We start from the raw sequence: 17,527 nt of genomic DNA on the forward strand, positions 1-17,527 counted from the left end.
TTTTTCTCTCTCTCTTATTAGGTTTTTGTTTATTGTTTCGGTATTTTTAATGAAAATCAAGCAAGTACTAATCTGTTTTCGTATTTTCCCTCTCTTATTCAAAGGATAATATGTGTTTGGGGCACTTTTTGTTTTTTTTACTTACTAGTATAGAAATTATTATTTAAACTCCCAGAGCCTGTTTTCTAATCAATCAAATAGGAATAACACTCTCACCTTACAGAGTTGTCAGAAAATTAAATTAAACAAGATAGTGTAGGTTATCTGCCTAGCTTAGTGCCTAACTAGCACCTGGCAAAGACTCAAAGTAGTAGTTATTATTGTTATGATGGAGAATAATGATAATAATATGTGCATCTAGGGAGGTGGTGAGGATGACATGAAATAATATACATGAAAGAACCTTGTACAACACCTAGCACATAAAGGACACTCAACAGATGGCAACATTACCAACCGATTCAGACCAAATATCAAATATTAATCAAATGTTAATATACTAACCGGATATCAATCATATTTTGAAAAGTTGAATTCTTTTTTTATGTTGCTTCTCCTACATATATCTGTTATTTAACATCCTTTGAATTTTTAACCATAAAGAAGGAAAGGAATGAGATATTTATTGAGCTTCTACTACATCGTGTTTATTGACTTCTGAGGAAGAGATAATTTTACATGCATTACCCATTTAACTACCATGGGTGTTAACTGTGGAATTTAAGCCATTGTGACAGGTAGGAAAGACATCTTCAGGTAAAAGAGTGGAGCTTGGTGATCTTGAATCAGGGGTTGGCAAACTATGTCTCCTTGGCCACCTCTTTTGTACCTCCTGTGAGCTAAAAATTCTTTTAACATTTTTGATGATTTAAAAAAATCAATAGAAGGATAATATTTTGTGACAAGTGAAAATTACATGAAATTCAAGTACCAATGTCCATGATGTTATATTGGAACTCGGTTATCTATCGTAGCTGCATGCACTACAAGGTGGAGTTGAGTAGCTGCAGCCAAGACCCTGTGACCCACAAAACTGGAAGTATTTATTGTCTGGCTCTTTACAGAGAAAAGTTGCCCACTTCTGCTGTAAAAGACAGTTCTGTGTAGATCAAATGCTGTTCTTGTGTTTCCCTTGCAGAAGCAGCAGGCCCAGGAAGGGGGCCCAGCCTGCAGCGGAAGAGGGGAGGGCCTGGACTGCGCCACCCTCACCTGCATGGTGCAGCTGGCTCAGATCCTGGTCGGAGGTGGCCTGGGCTTTCTGGTCAACATGGCTGGGAGCGTCGTTGTTGTGGTGATCACAGCCTCTGCGGTAGCACTGATTGGCTGTTGCTTCGTGGCTCTTTTTGTTAGATGTGTGGATTAAGTCATAAAGAGACACTGTCCCTAACTTCAGACACAGTGGAGCACATGGCAGGAAATCAATCTCTTCTTCAGCTCTGCAGCTTTGGGGTCTGCCCATTGCAAGCCCGGTGTTATTACCCCAGTTGCAGTGATCTACCCTAAGTGCCCAGCCCTCTGCACAACAGTCCCCGTATTTCAGGTATCATTTGTCTTGGGAAAGACTGGGCTATGCCTCCATTCACTGGCGGCAAAGGGGGGGTATGGGTGATAGCACTTGCACGCACCTTTCTCCCTGTGTCTCAGTGCAAGGGTATGGAGAGGCAGCGTCTGTTTTCCACAGGGCATTTCAGATCTTAATGAAACCGGAGAAGTTGTCTAGTTCTACACATGACTCCTGGATTTTTTCTATGATGTATTCTTTTTCTTAACTAGGAGTCCATATATAGTTGGAGAGTCATATTTTTTATCAGATTCACCAGTACTCAAAATATTGCTGGTGACTCATTTCATGATGTCAGTTCACTCATAGTTAATTCATATTTAACTTGCTTATAATTACTTCACATTAATTTATGTTATCGCTGACAAGACTGCTCGAATATCTCATGTTGGAGGATTTACTACTTCAAAACAACTCATTTAATTTATGCAGTGAAAGTATTTCTCTCTACTCTGTACCTTTGTTCCATCCTCTGGAGTCCCTATAAAAGCTGTTCAAAACTGGCCTCCCATCTCCTGTGATCATCCCTTCTCCAAGTGAAGCAGTTTTTCTCCAGCCATCCCCCTTCCACTGCTTCTCACGAGGTTTTCAGCAGCCTCAAGAGGCAGCATGGTTGAAAGACAGACCGTGGGCTTTAGAGCTGGGCTGGTTTTGAATCCTGGCTTTGCTGCTCATCAGCAAACTACTGAACATCCCCAAGGCGCACTTGTTTATCTATGGGGGTAATAATTCCTACCTAGGAGACTTGTGACTATTAATAACGTATAACACTTATCGAGGGCTTACCACTCTTCTAAATATTTTACCTGCGTTAACACAGCAGTCTTGGGAGTGGATGCTGTTACTGATCTATGGGTTGTAGATGAAGAAACTGAAGCAGAGAAACATTACATAATTCATCTGAAGGTACACAGTTCCAAAGTGGCAGAGCTGAGCTTTGAACTCAGGTACTCAGGTTCTACTGTTTCTCATAAGAACAGCACTTAGCCCGGAGGCTGGCAGTTGGTCTGTACTCGATAAATGAGAGCTATTGTCACTATCTGTAAAGGCTCTGCATCCTGTTCCCCCATGCCTGGATCCACCCCAGTCCTTCATAAATGTTTGTCTCCACAACTCCAGATGTGCCTGAGCACTGCAGGATAGAGATTGGCCCACATGTTTTTACAAGTTAAAAAGTGTACGTGGTTCCGTTCCTGCCTCATCTTAGAGTCTGGTAGTGTAGTCATTGCCTCCGATGAATTTCTAATTTACCAAAAACTCTAATGCTGAAGGGAATGTGGAGAAAGGAGGTGAGCTGCTTTTGAGAACAGAAGCCTTGAGATTTGGTTTTATTTACCTTGGGCTTGGCAGAATGGATGGATTTAGCAGCATGGCCAGGCCCCTGCAGCATCAGCTCCTTTGGGATAGTTGTGCTCAGGAAGGTGTGTGTGTTCCTGTTGGTCTTCAGAAGGCTTTGGGTCCTTCTTTCACACCGCTGCTGGGTATATAAGGGCTACAGGCCCACTCCTAACATTTGCAGGGTGCAGGGCAAGAAGGCCCTCGGTCCACAGGCACCCCTTCTTTCCCCACCCAGCACTGTGAAGCCCTTGTGTGCACTTTGGCATAGCACATCCATAGCCTGCCCAACCCCTCCGCCCTCTACCACACCTGCAAACAGCCATCCTCAGCCACTCCTCACATCTCAGGGCACAGAGACTCAGCAGTGTGGTCCACCCTCTGGAGGATGGACTAGGAAAGGACCATGAAGGCCTCGTAGATAGAGTCAAGGTCATTTGGGTAGGGAATTCTGATGTCCCAGGTACTGGAGCATAATCTAGAATGGTGGTGAGGCTCCGGGTGGCCCTGTGGATTCCTTTTCATGTGGGGTAGGGTGCTGTTGGAAGGGGAAGGCAAAGCAGAATCTTCTAATAATCAAACCCAGGGCAGGGGCCCTGGCTGCCAGGTGTAAGGGCAGTACTGATGAGTACCAGCCTAAGAGCATAGCCGGAGAGTGGCTCCATTGCCATTGCGCTGAGGCCTCTCTCTCCTCAATTTCTCCAGTGGCCTCAGACTGCGTCTCTGTCATCTCACACTCATTCTCTTGCCACTGCGTGGGCTTCCAGGCTGCTGATGCGATTCTCTTGATTGCCTGCTTTTTTTTTTCTTTTTTTCCAAGAGCCCTCTCTCTCTGCTGCTACTGAATTAGCATGCCTGTGACTGGGACAAATGCTGGGTGTGGACATCTGGAACATGCCTGAGCTCTGGGCACTTCTAATTTGTGTGTGTATGTGGGGGGTGGGCGGAGGATGGGGGCTTGCACTGAAGGGGGCACTCCTTCCTGCCCACTGCTCCCACTTGCCACCTGCAGAACATGCAGCTCCCTTATCCAGCACCAGGCAGTCTAGGCTCCTGCAGTTTATGCCAGTTTATCCCATCCCCAGGCTCCAGATTCCTGATTCTTTAAAGACTGAGCTGGGCCGTCTTCTCAAACCTGAAAGTGCTTCTGTGTCACGTATCGACCTCCAATCCTTGCTCTTCTGTCCACACTAGTGGTGGGGTGCAGGTGGGGGGAGGTGGACGAGACTTTTCGTTTTCTGCCTCCAGGTCGGGTCCCTGTGCATTCCGTTGGTATATTCATTCTCAAGTGAAGTCACCTCATTCTTTCAGGAGAGTCACATCCCAAATGACTCCTTCTTCCCCAGTGTTCCTTCCTCCCTCTTCCCCTCGCATCATCCATCGTAGAGAAACAAGGGCATGACTGACTTAGAGGAGCCATCAGCGAGAACACCTGCTCCTAACACCACAGCATGGGGCAATGAGGGGCAAATGTTCAGAGGACCCCAAGTGACACAGCATTACAAAAGAAACAGCACCAATTCACCTCTCTTGCTTTGCCTACCTGTCCTTGGGTCTGCAAGGTTTAGAAATGGCATCATTTCCTGAGCTCAGTGTTTATTTCCTGACCATTTCTCCAAGGACCGTTCTGGTGTTTGAAGATTTTCAAATGAATGATTGGGTCAGCTGGGAGGGTGACCTGCAACGGAGGGCCATCTTACCTGGACCCCCAAGAAGTCAGAAGTAGTCATCTCTGGCCAACCACAGGGCATGGTCTTTGTTACAAGCGGAGCTCCTTTCAGATAGAGCACTGGCTGAGCTACTGGGATGAGGAAGATGAGGAAGGGAGGGAGGGAGCTAGAGCATCCCACCCCTCCCACCCCCCAATCCTTTTCTCCCTTTCAAAATCCCCACTCCCAGTAGCATTTCTACCCAGACCTTTCCAAGTTGCTCCTGGGCACAGCTCACTATCTGCAGCCAGCAGACCTGAGCATACAGTGTCTCCAGGCACCCACCTGTGCTCAGAAGAACCGAGGCTCCCAGGCTTCCATCATAGGGTGCACTCACTTCCTGTTCAGTTACTGGGTGAGCACATGAGCCCCTTTTTTCTTTCAGGATCAGTAGCCTGAGGAGGTCTCTCTATTCAGCCTCTAATCACACTATGTCTGCTCCCTCCCGCGCCGACGCCACTCCCCAGCAAATCGCTCTGTCTTGCTGGATACAGGCGTTTTGCCCCAATGACGTTAGAGCGCAAAGGTAGTGCAGAGAGGCAAAGTCAGGCTCCCCGTGTTCCCACAGCTTTGTCCGGGAAGATAAACAGTACGATGGCCCCATGAGAGGTGTCTCTCTTGGGATGCATTTCTCCTAGGGGTGGAGATTGTCACTCTTTTCTCCCATCTCCAAAAGCTTCTTGCTCCCCAATCCTAGGCTGCTGGCGCAGCCACTCAGGTCGGTCTCCCAGGCCAAGAAGCAAAGGAAAGGTTTTTGTGGGCGGCTTTCCCTGGCCGGCTGCACCACGCAGCTCCACAAAGTCGCTGGAATAAATGCACTCATTGTCTGCGCTCCATTTGGCTGAGCCCAACTTCCTTGCGCCCAGATTTCTCTGCATTCCTGACGCTTTCGCTTCTGGGCGCCCCCCACATTGCCCAGTGCTCACAAACGTGAGGAGAGGAAAAGGTGTACGTGGAGAGAAAGGGGACAGAAGTTGGTGGCCTGGCCTTTTGAGGCTGCTCTCGGCCCCTTTGCCCGTTTCCTCTCTCCACCCCTCTCTGAGAAGCCGCCCCTCTCTGAGAAGGTCCCTGGCCTTTCACAAGCTGCCCCTCTGCGCTTCTCCCCATCCTCGTCCCACCTACCTTTTGTTCCGTGAAGGCCCCCCTTACATCCCCCAATCCGCTCTCCTTTTTCCGCGCTCCTGGACGGCCACTTTGTGGTGACCGCGCACCCTTGGCCTCAGCCTGGGTCAGTAGGTGGAGCCGCTGGGCAGCGAGTCGTAGCGGCCTTCGCTGTAGACCACCACTCCAGGTGGGTAGTAGAGCAGGTCGGGCTCTGCGGCGGGATGGAGAGGCTCCAGGGCCTGCAGGGCCTGATCCTCCGGCTCAGGCTTGGTGGTGGCCGTGAATGGGCGCATGCTAGTAAGCGAAGGCGACGCGATGCGCCACAGCAAGCTCTTGAGCGCCTTGCGGAACTCGCGGCGCACGAGACAGTAGAGAATAGGGTTGAGGCAGCTGTTGGAGTGAGCCAGGCATACGCTCACGGGGAACGCGTATACCTGGCACAGGAAGTACTCTTGGCTGAACGGCACCGCGTTGAACTTGATGAGGATGCTCCAGGTGGTGAGTGCCTGGTTGGGCAGCCAACACAGGAAGAAAGATAGGACCACGATGGTCACTGATTTGGTAACCTTGGACCGTCTCCGGGCGCTGGCTCCAGCCAGTCCTCCCCCGGTTGCTGAGTCCCCTCCTTGGGTCCCTGCCACGCGGCGGTCGGAGATAAAGCGCACGAGCAACAGATAGCACAGGCTGATGATGCCCAGAGGCAGCACAAAGCCTAGCAGCACCTTCTGCAAGTTGTAGAGGCCCAGCCAGAACTGCCTGTCACCGCCCAGCAACTTGTCGGGAAAGCGCACCAGGCACAGCTCCTCACCCAGCACCTTGACTGTGGTGGAGAAGACAGCGTTGGGCAGCGAGGCCAGCGCGGCCAAGGCCCAGATGAACACGCAGAGCGCCTTGGCCGTGAAGCAGCAGCTGTCCCCCAGGCTCTGGCTACAGCAGTTGCTGCGGCTGTGCCCTCGGGTCCGGTGGTTCTTAAGAGCCGAGGCCACCGAATGGTAGCGCGCCACGCTCATGGCGGTGAGGAAGAAGACGCTGGCGTACATGTTCATGGACGTCACTATGGATACGATCTTACACATGGCCTTGCCGAAGGGCCATTTGAAGTCGAGAGCGTTCTCCACCGCCCAGAACGGTAGGGTGAGCACGAACTGAAAGTCCGTCAGCGCCAGGTTGGTGACGAAGAGATTGATGGAGGACTTGCGCCAGCCCTGCTTGCTCTTCATCAGGTAGAGCACCAGCAGATTGCCAGCCAACCCCAACGCGCAAACCACCCAGTACACCACGCTGATGAGGATCCGCACCCGGGCCTCGGTGTCCGCGTTCTCTGTCCCGCCGCTGCCTGGGGGATGCCCTGGCGCCGCGCCGTCCGGCAACTCGAGCCCCAGCTCCCACCACAAGTCCGGGAGCGACAGCGACGTGTTATCGCTCGTGTTGGCCGCCTGCAGAAGGTCCGGGATCAGACGGAAGAGTTCTGCGAGCTCGTCCCCGCCGTCCGCCTTATTCACGGTGGCCATCGTGGCTATAATGGCCACCTGCATGTACAGATGCCTCTAGGTCATGTTCCAGGGGACGAGACCTAAGATAGTCCAGCCTGCCCGGGGCTCCGTTCTGGAGCTAGGGCGCAGGGAGTGCGTGGGAGCTTTCGAAGCAGCAGCTGAAGACCGCGCCTAGGAACTGGGTGCCAGGCGCTTTTCAAGAGCGCGGAGCGCGGGCCTGGGCACCGCAGCTGCGCTAAGCGTCTGCTCTGGAGCGGAGTTAGAGAGCAGAGGACCGTAATTGCTAAATCGAATGGTCGTCGTCCAAGAGCTCTCAGGCCAAAGTGGGAGTCTCTACTGTACTATTCAGACATTCCTCCCTCTTGCGTTTGCCGCTGTCACTTGAGCACTAGCACATAACCCACTCAGTTGCTCAGGACAGCTATTGGGGGCCCCGCTCCTTCTCTTTCAAATACCTTTGTCGGTTTCTTCTGATGCAGCTTGGATGAGGTTTCTATCCTTTGAGAGAAAAAGATAGGAGAGCTCCGTCTACCTCTCTGTGACTCTCTAAAAATCTGTCGATGTCGCCAGAGTCTCCGTCTTTCGGCCGTTGTCAACTCCCAGTGAGTTGTCACAGGAGCTCACCCGAGTTCTAGTCGCACCCGCAAAGCCGAGGCTGCGGGCTCGCAAGGAGCATGCGTAACCCTTGGGAACGCGAGGGGGCGCTTTCCGAGGTGCTGAACTTCGCCGCGCCCGCCGCGGGGGAGGAGGGAGGCGGCAGCAGAGACCACCAGACCACGCCCCTTTGGTTCTTCCGAGTTTCAGAAGGAAGTGGTCGTAACCCTTTATTCTCCCGTGTTGCTGGAGAAAGACTGATTCGCTATCCCCCGCCCCGCTTTTTTTATTTCCAAATGTAACTATTGAATTTTTTTTTTCTTCCTCACCCCCTTATCTTTGAAATGATCCCATTTGATGAAACGTGGTCCTAAGAGTGCATGATCTCCAGACCATTTTTCTTTTTAAAAGCAATGATAGTGGACTCTTTTCATGCCCAGACCCTAAATCAGATAGGCTTTTATTGAATACACCAAGGCAAGCTTCACTTCCCCTTCTTTAATTGGCTGACTACTTTAATTAGTGTCTGTGATTGTCAGGATTTTCCAAGGATCTTCACATAGTAGAACTCTGGGTTCAAGTGTTGCCCTCTGCTTTGATCTATTCCGAGGACTGACGCTAAACAGAACATGTAAGCCGTGAGCTGACTTCACAGACATTAGATAACCACCTGTCTCAGCCCAATGCTCTTTAACAAATGCTTCATTCACACACACCCTCACTCTCTTTCCCTTGATGTAGTTGGAATACAGGATTCCATAGGGCTGTTTTGGACCACCAGCTTTCTATTTCCACTACTAGTATGATCGAGACTCTTTACCAGGTGTTTTTTTTTGTTTGTTTTTGTTTTTTCCGGACCAATGGAAGTAAATTCTAAGGAATCTTCTAAGTTCCTTTGGACAAAGGGAACTAATGTAAACCATTTTAACTACTTCTTAAATTGTGGTTTATTTAAATGCCAGCTCAACTGCTCTAGTGTGAATTACACTTTTTAGGACAGACTTCAGAAATTTGAAATGTTTTCCTAACTGGATCAAAACTGAAAAAGCACCTTAAACATAATTGTCCTCAGTCCTGCAGGGCTCGCGACTTTACTGACAGAGATAAAGAGGATGCGACTTTAGAGCAGAGGCAATAGGAAAAAAAACTTGGTAAAAAAAGAAACATGGTACCCAAAACATATGAAGAGAAACAGAAACAACCCTGATTCCAAAGCGAGAGAACACAGTTCCAAAGAGAACCCACTTCACTACAGACTCTGGACGCTCATCTTGTCCAGTAGGGGGAGCCAGGACTTTAGTAAAAACAAAAACAAAGCAAAACAAAACCACATCTTTGAACAGTTCCAATCTGGAGAACCTCAGCTCTGACCAGGTTATTTCTCCCAATCAACTGGCTGCTTCTGTGGACACTTCTTATCCGTTTTAGTAGCCTTACCTTCAAGCTCACTTTTCATGTTTTACTAGTTCTTTCTCCAACAAATTTCTCTCAGTCACAGGTACCAGGGGCTAGGACTTGAACATATCTTCTTGAGGGACACAATTCTACATACTACAGATAACAATCGTGTTCACTATGCAAAGGGTTTATCTCATTATATCACCTAATGCTTATAACCAGCGAGGTTGATGCTATTATTATCCCAAATCTGATTTCCAGCCCTTCGTCCTCAGAACTCCAGAGTTGTATATGTAACTGCTACCTGACAGTTGTACACGCTGCTGATTTTTCTTCAGATTTTTCAATCATTGTAAATGGCATTACTGTTCACTTAGCGGTTTAAGCTAAACCCATGAGTAATTCTCTGTTTCTCATGTTCCCTTACACACATTCCAACCCAATCTGTTAGCATGTCCTCAAGAACAAAACAACTCCCCAAGCCCCCCAAATTCCTGAATCCATCTGCTTCTCATTATTTGTCCATTTCTCTCTGTATTAGTTACCTCTTGCTGAATAACAATTTATGCTAAGACTTTATGTCTTAAAAGAACAAACGCTCATTATCTCAGTTTCTGTAGGTCAGGAATCCAGGTGCAGTATGGTGTCATTGGATCAAGGTCTCTCATGAGGTTGCAGTCAAGTTATCAGTTGGGGCTGAGGTTTTATCTAAAGGCTTTAGTGGTGGGGTAAGGAAACTGCCTTGAACTTCTCTCATGTAGTTGTTGACAGATCTTAACTTTTCACCATGTGGGATTCTCCATGGGGCTGCTTCACAATATGGCAGCTGATTTCCATCAGGGTGAGAGAGAGAATGCTCAGCATGAAAGCTAGTCTTTTTATAACCTGGTATCATAAGTGGCATTCCCACCACTTCTGCCATATCCTGTTCTTTAGAGGCGAGTCAATAAGTTCAGTCTACATTCAAGGAGAGTGGAGTTATACAAGAGTATGACTACTAAGCAAGGATCGTTGGGACCATGTTCAAAGCTGACTAACACAGTAGGGTGGCAGGTTGACATGATATCCAGCAGAAAACAGGAGTTGAAGGGCTACTTAGCTGAGCAGGTATTTTAATAGCCTCACAATGCTGGGCTGATGGAGATTGAAATTCAAGCCTAGTAAAGCGAAAGGGAATAAGAAAATAGTCTAGGCTTTCAGTCAAACTCAGAAGAGTTAAGTTCTACACTTTATTTTCAACAACCAGAAAATACACATTCTCTTCGAGTATACATAGAACATTCACCAAAACAGGTCACATGCTGGGCCCAAATCAAATTCCATCAAAGGATCAAAATCATACAGAAGATTTATTTTGAGCGCAGTAGAATTAAACTGGAAATCAATGAAAGGATGATAACTAGAAGTCCTCAAATGTTTCAAAATTCAGCCACACATTTTAAACAATGCATGATTAAAGAAGAGTTAACATTTATAAATTTTATAAAACAAATTATAAAATATTTTAAAGTCGATCATAATAAAATATGACATTAACATCAAATTTTGTGGAAGGCAATTGAAATAGTGCTTAGAGGGAAATTTATAGCTATAAGTGCATATTTTTTAAAAGAAGAATGGTTAAACATCAATGATCTAAGCTTCCAACTCAAGATGTTAGAGGAAGACAAATAAATTAATTCCAAAGAGAGAAGTAGTATGGAAATATTAAACATAAGAGCAGAAATATGTAGAGAGTCTCAGCTATGAAAGTTTCTCTGGTATTAACCTTCTAGTTGCTGGATCATAGAGAGATGACGGGAGGGAGTCTCAAGAGAGGACCAGAGCAGCCCAGGGTGGGGTTACTCAGGGGATTTGGGGTAGAGGTTAACCAATAGGTATGGAGATGTATAAACATTTTTTAAAAATCTGTACTGTTATACTTGCTCATACCAGCCAAATATGAGTATAGGGTCTTTTCAAAATGGTCCCACCTTTTTATTGCATTACTCTTGTCAATTTCTTTCCACCAGCTACAACATCCTAACACTGAATGTCAGTGACACTAAGCCACTAGTCATCCCCCATGTTTTGATAAACAATCTCCCTCAACTCTTCTTTGTCCACTGTGTTCTCTTCGCCTAAATGGACATTTCTCTTCTCATCCCCATTGTCTGACTGGTGAACTACTAATTGTTCATCAAGGTTCAACCCACACATTATTTCCTTTTTGGAAGATTTTATTATTCCTATTATTTCCTAGAGAGAATTAGTCATTCTTTCTGTACTCCCATAGGATTTTGTATGAACATTTATGATGGTGCTTATTACTGTCTCAGACAGACTAAATAAACAACCAGCCCTTCTCTAAACTGAATACCTCTGAGAACTAAATTTCATGCTTAATCCATTTTTGTATCCTCAATTTCTGACACAGTGCCTGGAAAATTAAGTGCAGCTTGAATCCATGAGTGAGTCATTAATTCCATTTCTTTACTAACCACCAACATTCATTTAACAATAAGAAAGCAATTCCCAGTTGGAATGCCCTGCAGGGATCCGTAAACTCTGTTTCAAATGCTTCTCCAGTCACATCCTCCCCGTGCTTCACACACTCACAACTGCACGATTAAATAGTTAATGGGAATTTGATTCATCAGAACATACTAAAACAAGTCTGGATTACTTTGCAACATTCTGAGAGCAAAAAACATCACATTTCATGATTTTTCTAAATCAAATTAAACCTGGCTTAAGGCTCCCCTGACTAAATTGGAGAGAAATCAAGACCATTTAACCTTGGTGTCTTCCTGCTCTTCACTGGGGCTGTATCCTAGGCTCATGCAATCCCAGAAGAGAGGGAGGGCCCTGGTCCTAAGCCGTGCTGGCATACTGCTGCTGTTGCTGCTCGTCCAGGCCTGAGTAGTCTAACAAATTGGGCAGCTCCACCGCCAGCTTCATTTTTCATGCCAAGCTCAGTTCTGGAGCCCTCTGCTGAGTGTCTGTCTCAACGTTATGGTCCTGATGCTACAAGACCTCCATATAGTCATCTCTGCTCTGGGATGCTGCATTGAGGTGGGCTGTGGATCTCTTCTGAAGTCTCCAACCTTCTTCCTTATCCCAGTTCTTAAGGTTGCAATCTTCTGGGGTTGAGCACGTCCTTCTTTAATTATTGAAACTCTGTTTCTTTCACTGTTGAGAAAAAAAAATCTCAACCTAATCACCTCACGCCTTCTAAAATGATGTTTCTCAAAATGTGGTCCCAGCTGACAGCAGCTCCTGGGGGCTTGTTACACATGCAGCTTCTCAGGCCCTACCCCATACCTACTAGAGCAGAAACTCTGGCTGTAAGGCCTAGCAATTTAGTGGTTAGCAAGCCTTCTGGGTGATGTTGATGAACTACATTTGAGAATGGCTATTCTAAAACAAAGAAGTAGTTTCCCCCCTGATTTTTACTCTAAAACACATAAAAACAACAACAAAAACAACAACAAAAATAAAACGAACAAACAAACAAAAACGATTAGTCACTCTTCTCCTTAAAGAAAGCTCAGAGAAGAAGAGGACACCCAAGTGGTAGGAGGGAGGCAGCGCGGGTTTGGAGACAGACTGCTTTTCCCTTCTAAGGTTATGAATGCCTGTCAGAGGAAAAAACAAAACAGAGCAAAGTTTCTGTGGCAGAATAACCTATCGATGTCTTGTTTCTTCAGCTGTCTTAGAATCTCTTGAAGAGCTTAAAAACATTCCAATCCCTGGTTTCCTCACCCTAGGAATTCTGATTGAATAGGTCTAGAGTGAGATCCAGATATTATTTTTGCAAAGTTCCCCAGGTGGTTCTCATGTGCGGCCAAGGCTAAAATCCATTGCTCTAGATCCTTTGTAGTCTTTTTTTTTTTTTTTCAGGATGGCACAAGCCACCTTAACACCCTGTTAACTTCTAGGTTTGCTCGTGACAGTCAGAGCTGTAATGAGAGCATCCATTCCTAAGTCCTTAGAGCTGACATTTCCATTCTTTTTCTTGCTTACTTACTCAGGATCAGAGGAGCCATTGTAGCACTCACACATAGGTCAAACAATTAAAAAGTCAGTGAGGAATGTTTTAATTATTAGCCCCCACACTCTTCCCACTCCCATCATTGCAAACTAACTGAGATCGACTTTTCTCGTACCGTGTTTAGGTTCCTTTTGCTGAAAATCAGTAGCCACCCACAGTTGCAGGTGGGGCAGGGATGATCTTGGTCCCCTCCCCACCACCTCTTTACCAGGTTTCAAAGATGCATGTCTCATAACAAATTCTGCCACACACATTTATTTGTAAGCAGAAACAAAAGAATCATACGACCCATTCTGTAGGCTCAGTGAGTCTAGGTAGCATCTTGCATAAAGGGTTCTTATGCTTGGGATTTAATGAACTTCTTGGATGTAAGAGTTTATGGTCTTCATCAAATTTGAAAAAAATTTGGCCATTATGTCTTCAGATAGTTTTTGGTCCCCCAAACTCTTTTGTGAACTTTAATTTCCTGTATGTTAGGTTGCTTGAAGTTGTTTCACAGTTCTGCTACAGTGTGGTTTTTTCAGTCTTTTTATCTGTGGGTTTATTTTTGGACAGTTTTGACATTTTTAAGTTCACCGATTTTTTTCTTCTGCTCTGTCTAATCAGCTTGTGTAGTGTAGTTTTATTGTGTAGTGTAGTTTTCATCTTTGACATTGTTTTTTTAATCCCTATAAGTTTAAGCTGGTTTTTTTTTTTGTCTCATCTCAACATGCTCATGCTTTCTTTCTACTACTTTCTTAAACTATAAAGTATAATTACTGTCACTTAAAAATATCCTTATCTATTAAGTCTATCACTAGTGTCATTTCTGGGTCTGTTTCTATTGATCGACTTTTCTCCTCACTTTGAACTGCATTTTCCTGCTTCTTTGCATATCTGACCTTTCTCTTTTAATTGGATGACACACATGGTAAAATTTACCTTGTTGGATGCGTGATGTTTTTGTATTCTTTAAATATTCTTGCATTTGGTTTGGGGTCATATTTATGTTACTGTAAACAGTTTGGTCTTTTGAAGACCTGGCTTAAGTTTTGTAATGTGAGACCAGGACAACCTTAATCCAAGTCTAATTTGCCCCACTAATAAGTCAATGTCCTTCTGATGCCCTGTGTACTCCAAGGTTTTTGCCAGTTTGGCTGGTGAGAAAGCAAACTATTCTTTGTCCTATATAATTACTGGAACTGTTCCACCTAAAGCTTTTCGGTGTTTTCTTTTTCTCCTGCTACAGACAGTTTATTCCCATGCATGGTCTGAGCAGTTAAAGGCTTGAGAGAATCCTCTAGAAATTTCTGAAACTCTCTCTATATGTAGTTCTCTCCTCTCTGGGCAGATTTTTCTCTCTTTCATAGTCTGTCCTGCAAACTGCTCGCTACTTTGGCTTCCTTTGATTTCTTTACTGTCTCCTTAATTCGGACAGAGCATGGAGATGTTTGAGGTCCTCCTCCCTGTACTACAGCCTCACTCTTAGAGTTCCCACTCTCTCTAAGCAGTAAGCTGAGTAACTCTAGAACTCATATCACTTATTTGCATTTTCTCAGGATTGTTGTCCTGTCCTGCTTATTATCCAATATGTATGAAAACTATTATTTCATATATTTTACCCATTATTTTTTAAGTTGTTTAAGTTGAAAGGGCAAATTACATTCCTGTTACTCCATTAAGGTTGAAAATAGAAATCTCTTTTTGCTAGATATTTCTATCCTGTTTATACAGGGTTGGGGAGTGTCTCTACAATATCTTCACTGAGCCACATAGCTTCAATTTTCTAGTTAAGAAACATCTGATGTTTATCAAAGATAAAGATAGTTCAAGTACTTTTAGTTGCCAACTCATAGTGCAAACTTTTGGTGGAATATTACCTAACCATTCTCAAGGTTCGTGTTCTTTCTTTTCTAGGGTATAAATTAAAAGTAACACATACTAATAGTATTGATAATAAAATATTTTAAAGTAAATTATAGATGTTGTATCCCCTTCCCCCTCAATAAAAATGCGTGTAGATTTGGGATTTGGGTCTCACTTGCCAAATGCTCACTAGTAGAGTGCCAGCCGCTGGTTCTTCTTTCTTGTCTCTGTTCTAAGATTAGATGCTAGAGCTACAACCATGTGCAAAGAGGGTGTGCTTAAAACACTGCCATCATTCCCTGAGCAGTGGCCAATGCCCCACCTTCTGCTGAGGTACATATAGCTTTTCTGTTGCAACAAATGTCCCCTAGGTCAATATTAGCAAACCTCTTGTTGTTGCAGTGACTGGTGATTAAAATAGTTACATTTGCTTTAAGCAAGCCCACGAAGGAAAACATTTTTCCCTGAGGGCGAAGAGAAGAGGGAATAGTCTAACACTAAAACCAGAATCTATTTCCCAAGGTCAGATGGGAGTCTGGAAAGGAAGCCAACTCTTTAAGGGAAGGGTGTCTTCTTGGCCTCAAAGCAGATCTTCCCCCAGAACATTCCCCACTAAGTCACCCACTCACACTCATCCTCTGGTCAAATATTCATTTACCATTTTTTTCTTTGAGAGAAATATACAAATGAATAAAACACAGTCCCTGTACCTACAGTTTATAATCGAGTGGAAAATCAATCATAACGAATCGCAAGGTTCATTAATGTGAATCTTGCTGCCTGATGTGTAGCTCAGTCGCCCACCTTCTAATTCACCACTTGATAACACCACTTTTTTCTACAAGTCCTTCATAGACTTCTCTCTGCTTTACATATTATTCCATGGATTCATAAACTTAACCTGTGTCCCTCGTCTCCTCACACCGGGTTTCAAAGTCTCCTTCAGCCTGTCCATACACACCACCTCTCTCACCTTCAAGAGATGAATTGCAATGCCTTAGTCAGATCACTGCTGCTACTTTAAAGCAGGAAATGGTGACCCTTTGCTCTCGGAGGCCTCTCAGGAGACTTGGTGCAGACTTAGCAGGTCAACAAAACAATGAATTAATCATGTGAGCCGTTGTTACCTGCCACACTCGGAGGGGCTATGGAGAACAAACGAGGCCTTCTCATTGCCAAGGAGGCGACCCTGGTAGGCACCCTTTGGAAAGCATGACTGAGGAAGGCGAAGGTGTCATAGAGGCATAGAGGGTCTCTGAGAGCACAGAGTCTGGCTTTCTGTGCTCTGAAGAATCCAAGCACCACAAATATTCATCTTGTGGCTGTGGAGATAAATTAACCGCTATCTGGCAGTGTGGGCAAGCTCTGTTGAGACTCTACAAAACCATAAAGAGAACTTTTATCTTAATCCACGGTTAACTTCAAAGCTGATTTTTTTGTATTTTGATGTGTATGTTTTAAAATTACTTGACCCGGAAGAGAAATACATCCTGCCCATTGAAATGTAATTGTTGGAACACTTAGGGGCCTGGCTTCGTCAGTTACATGAAAAGATCTTTAACATGAATTAGTGGTGTACATACATCTGCCTGCTTTTAGGTTAGGTGTCCATGACCAAGTTTTCTCTCCATCATTTTTCCAATGGTCAACAGATAAAAATAGTGACAAGGGGAATGAATAGACAAATTGTGGTAGATCCATACATAGAATATTATACAGAAATACAAAGGTCAAAGTGTTGACAAACAAAATATCCATGAATTTCAAATAATTATGCTGACTGAAAGGAGGCAGACAAAAGTGAGTACATACTACATGAGTTCATTTGTATAAAACTGTAGAAATGCTCACTAATCTCCAGTGACAGAAAGCAGGATAGCGGCTTCCTTTAATTGGGAGTGATGTAAGTGGAAACAGGAGTGGGGGATTACAAATGGGCAGGAGAAAACTTCTGGTTTGACACACACACATGCGTACACAAACACATATATGGATGTCAAAACTTATTGTGGTAATGGTTTTATAGGTGTATATATGTCAACACTTAAAAAATTGTAACTTTAAACGTGCAGGTTGTTGTATGTCAATTATACCTCAATAAAACTAAAAAAACAAAAACAAAAACAAAAAAAAACCAGGTACTATAATGGTAAAATCCTTATTGCTACCTGAACTAATCTCATTTAGTCATTTTAGAGTTTCCTGGGAGGCACAGCTGATGGTCTGCTCTCAGTGATCCTGGGAAGACACCAAAAAGCAGAGACGAATATCAGGGGAGTGGCCCTCTGGGACCCCTGATTCTTTGCTGGTCTCCTCCTCTAAGGAGATCTGCACCCAGGCTACTCATGGGCTCTGGTTGAGCTCAGGGGATTAAGAGACTATAAAGTGGGATAAAGTAGGGTTGCGGACATTCCTTGATACTTCCATCCCCTCCCGACACCACTCTCCATGAGAG

The 17,527-nt window shown here is 45.0% G+C and overlaps 2 protein-coding genes across 4 annotated transcripts in view; one reads left to right on the plus strand and one right to left on the minus strand.

Moving 5' to 3' along the window:
* The window catches only part of SLC45A2 (solute carrier family 45 member 2), a 38,506-nt gene extending 36,441 nt beyond the window's left edge, over positions 1 to 2,065 (plus strand). For 2 of the 3 annotated variants that reach the window (XM_039842707.1, XM_039842705.1), the window contains one exon: positions 1,139 to 2,065. In XM_039842707.1, coding sequence (XP_039698641.1) covers positions 1,139 to 1,350 — 212 coding nt within the window. In that variant the 3' untranslated portion in view covers positions 1,351 to 2,065. The remainder of the gene's footprint in view (positions 1 to 1,138) is intronic. The other variant, XM_039842706.1, reaches the window with a different exon arrangement.
* RXFP3 (relaxin family peptide receptor 3) lies at positions 622 to 7,874 on the minus strand. The gene has a single exon (XM_039842708.1). It carries the CDS (start codon positions 7,242 to 7,244, stop codon positions 5,835 to 5,837), a length of 1,410 nt encoding a protein of 469 aa, XP_039698642.1. The 5' UTR covers positions 7,245 to 7,874; the 3' UTR covers positions 622 to 5,834.
* Positions 7,875 to 17,527: the final 9,653 nt, after the last annotated feature.

This window comes from Pteropus medius, unplaced genomic scaffold, assembly GCF_902729225.1.
Source record: "Pteropus medius unplaced genomic scaffold, Ma_sr-lr_union100, whole genome shotgun sequence".
In the NCBI taxonomy this organism is placed as follows: domain Eukaryota; kingdom Metazoa; phylum Chordata; class Mammalia; order Chiroptera; family Pteropodidae; genus Pteropus; species Pteropus medius.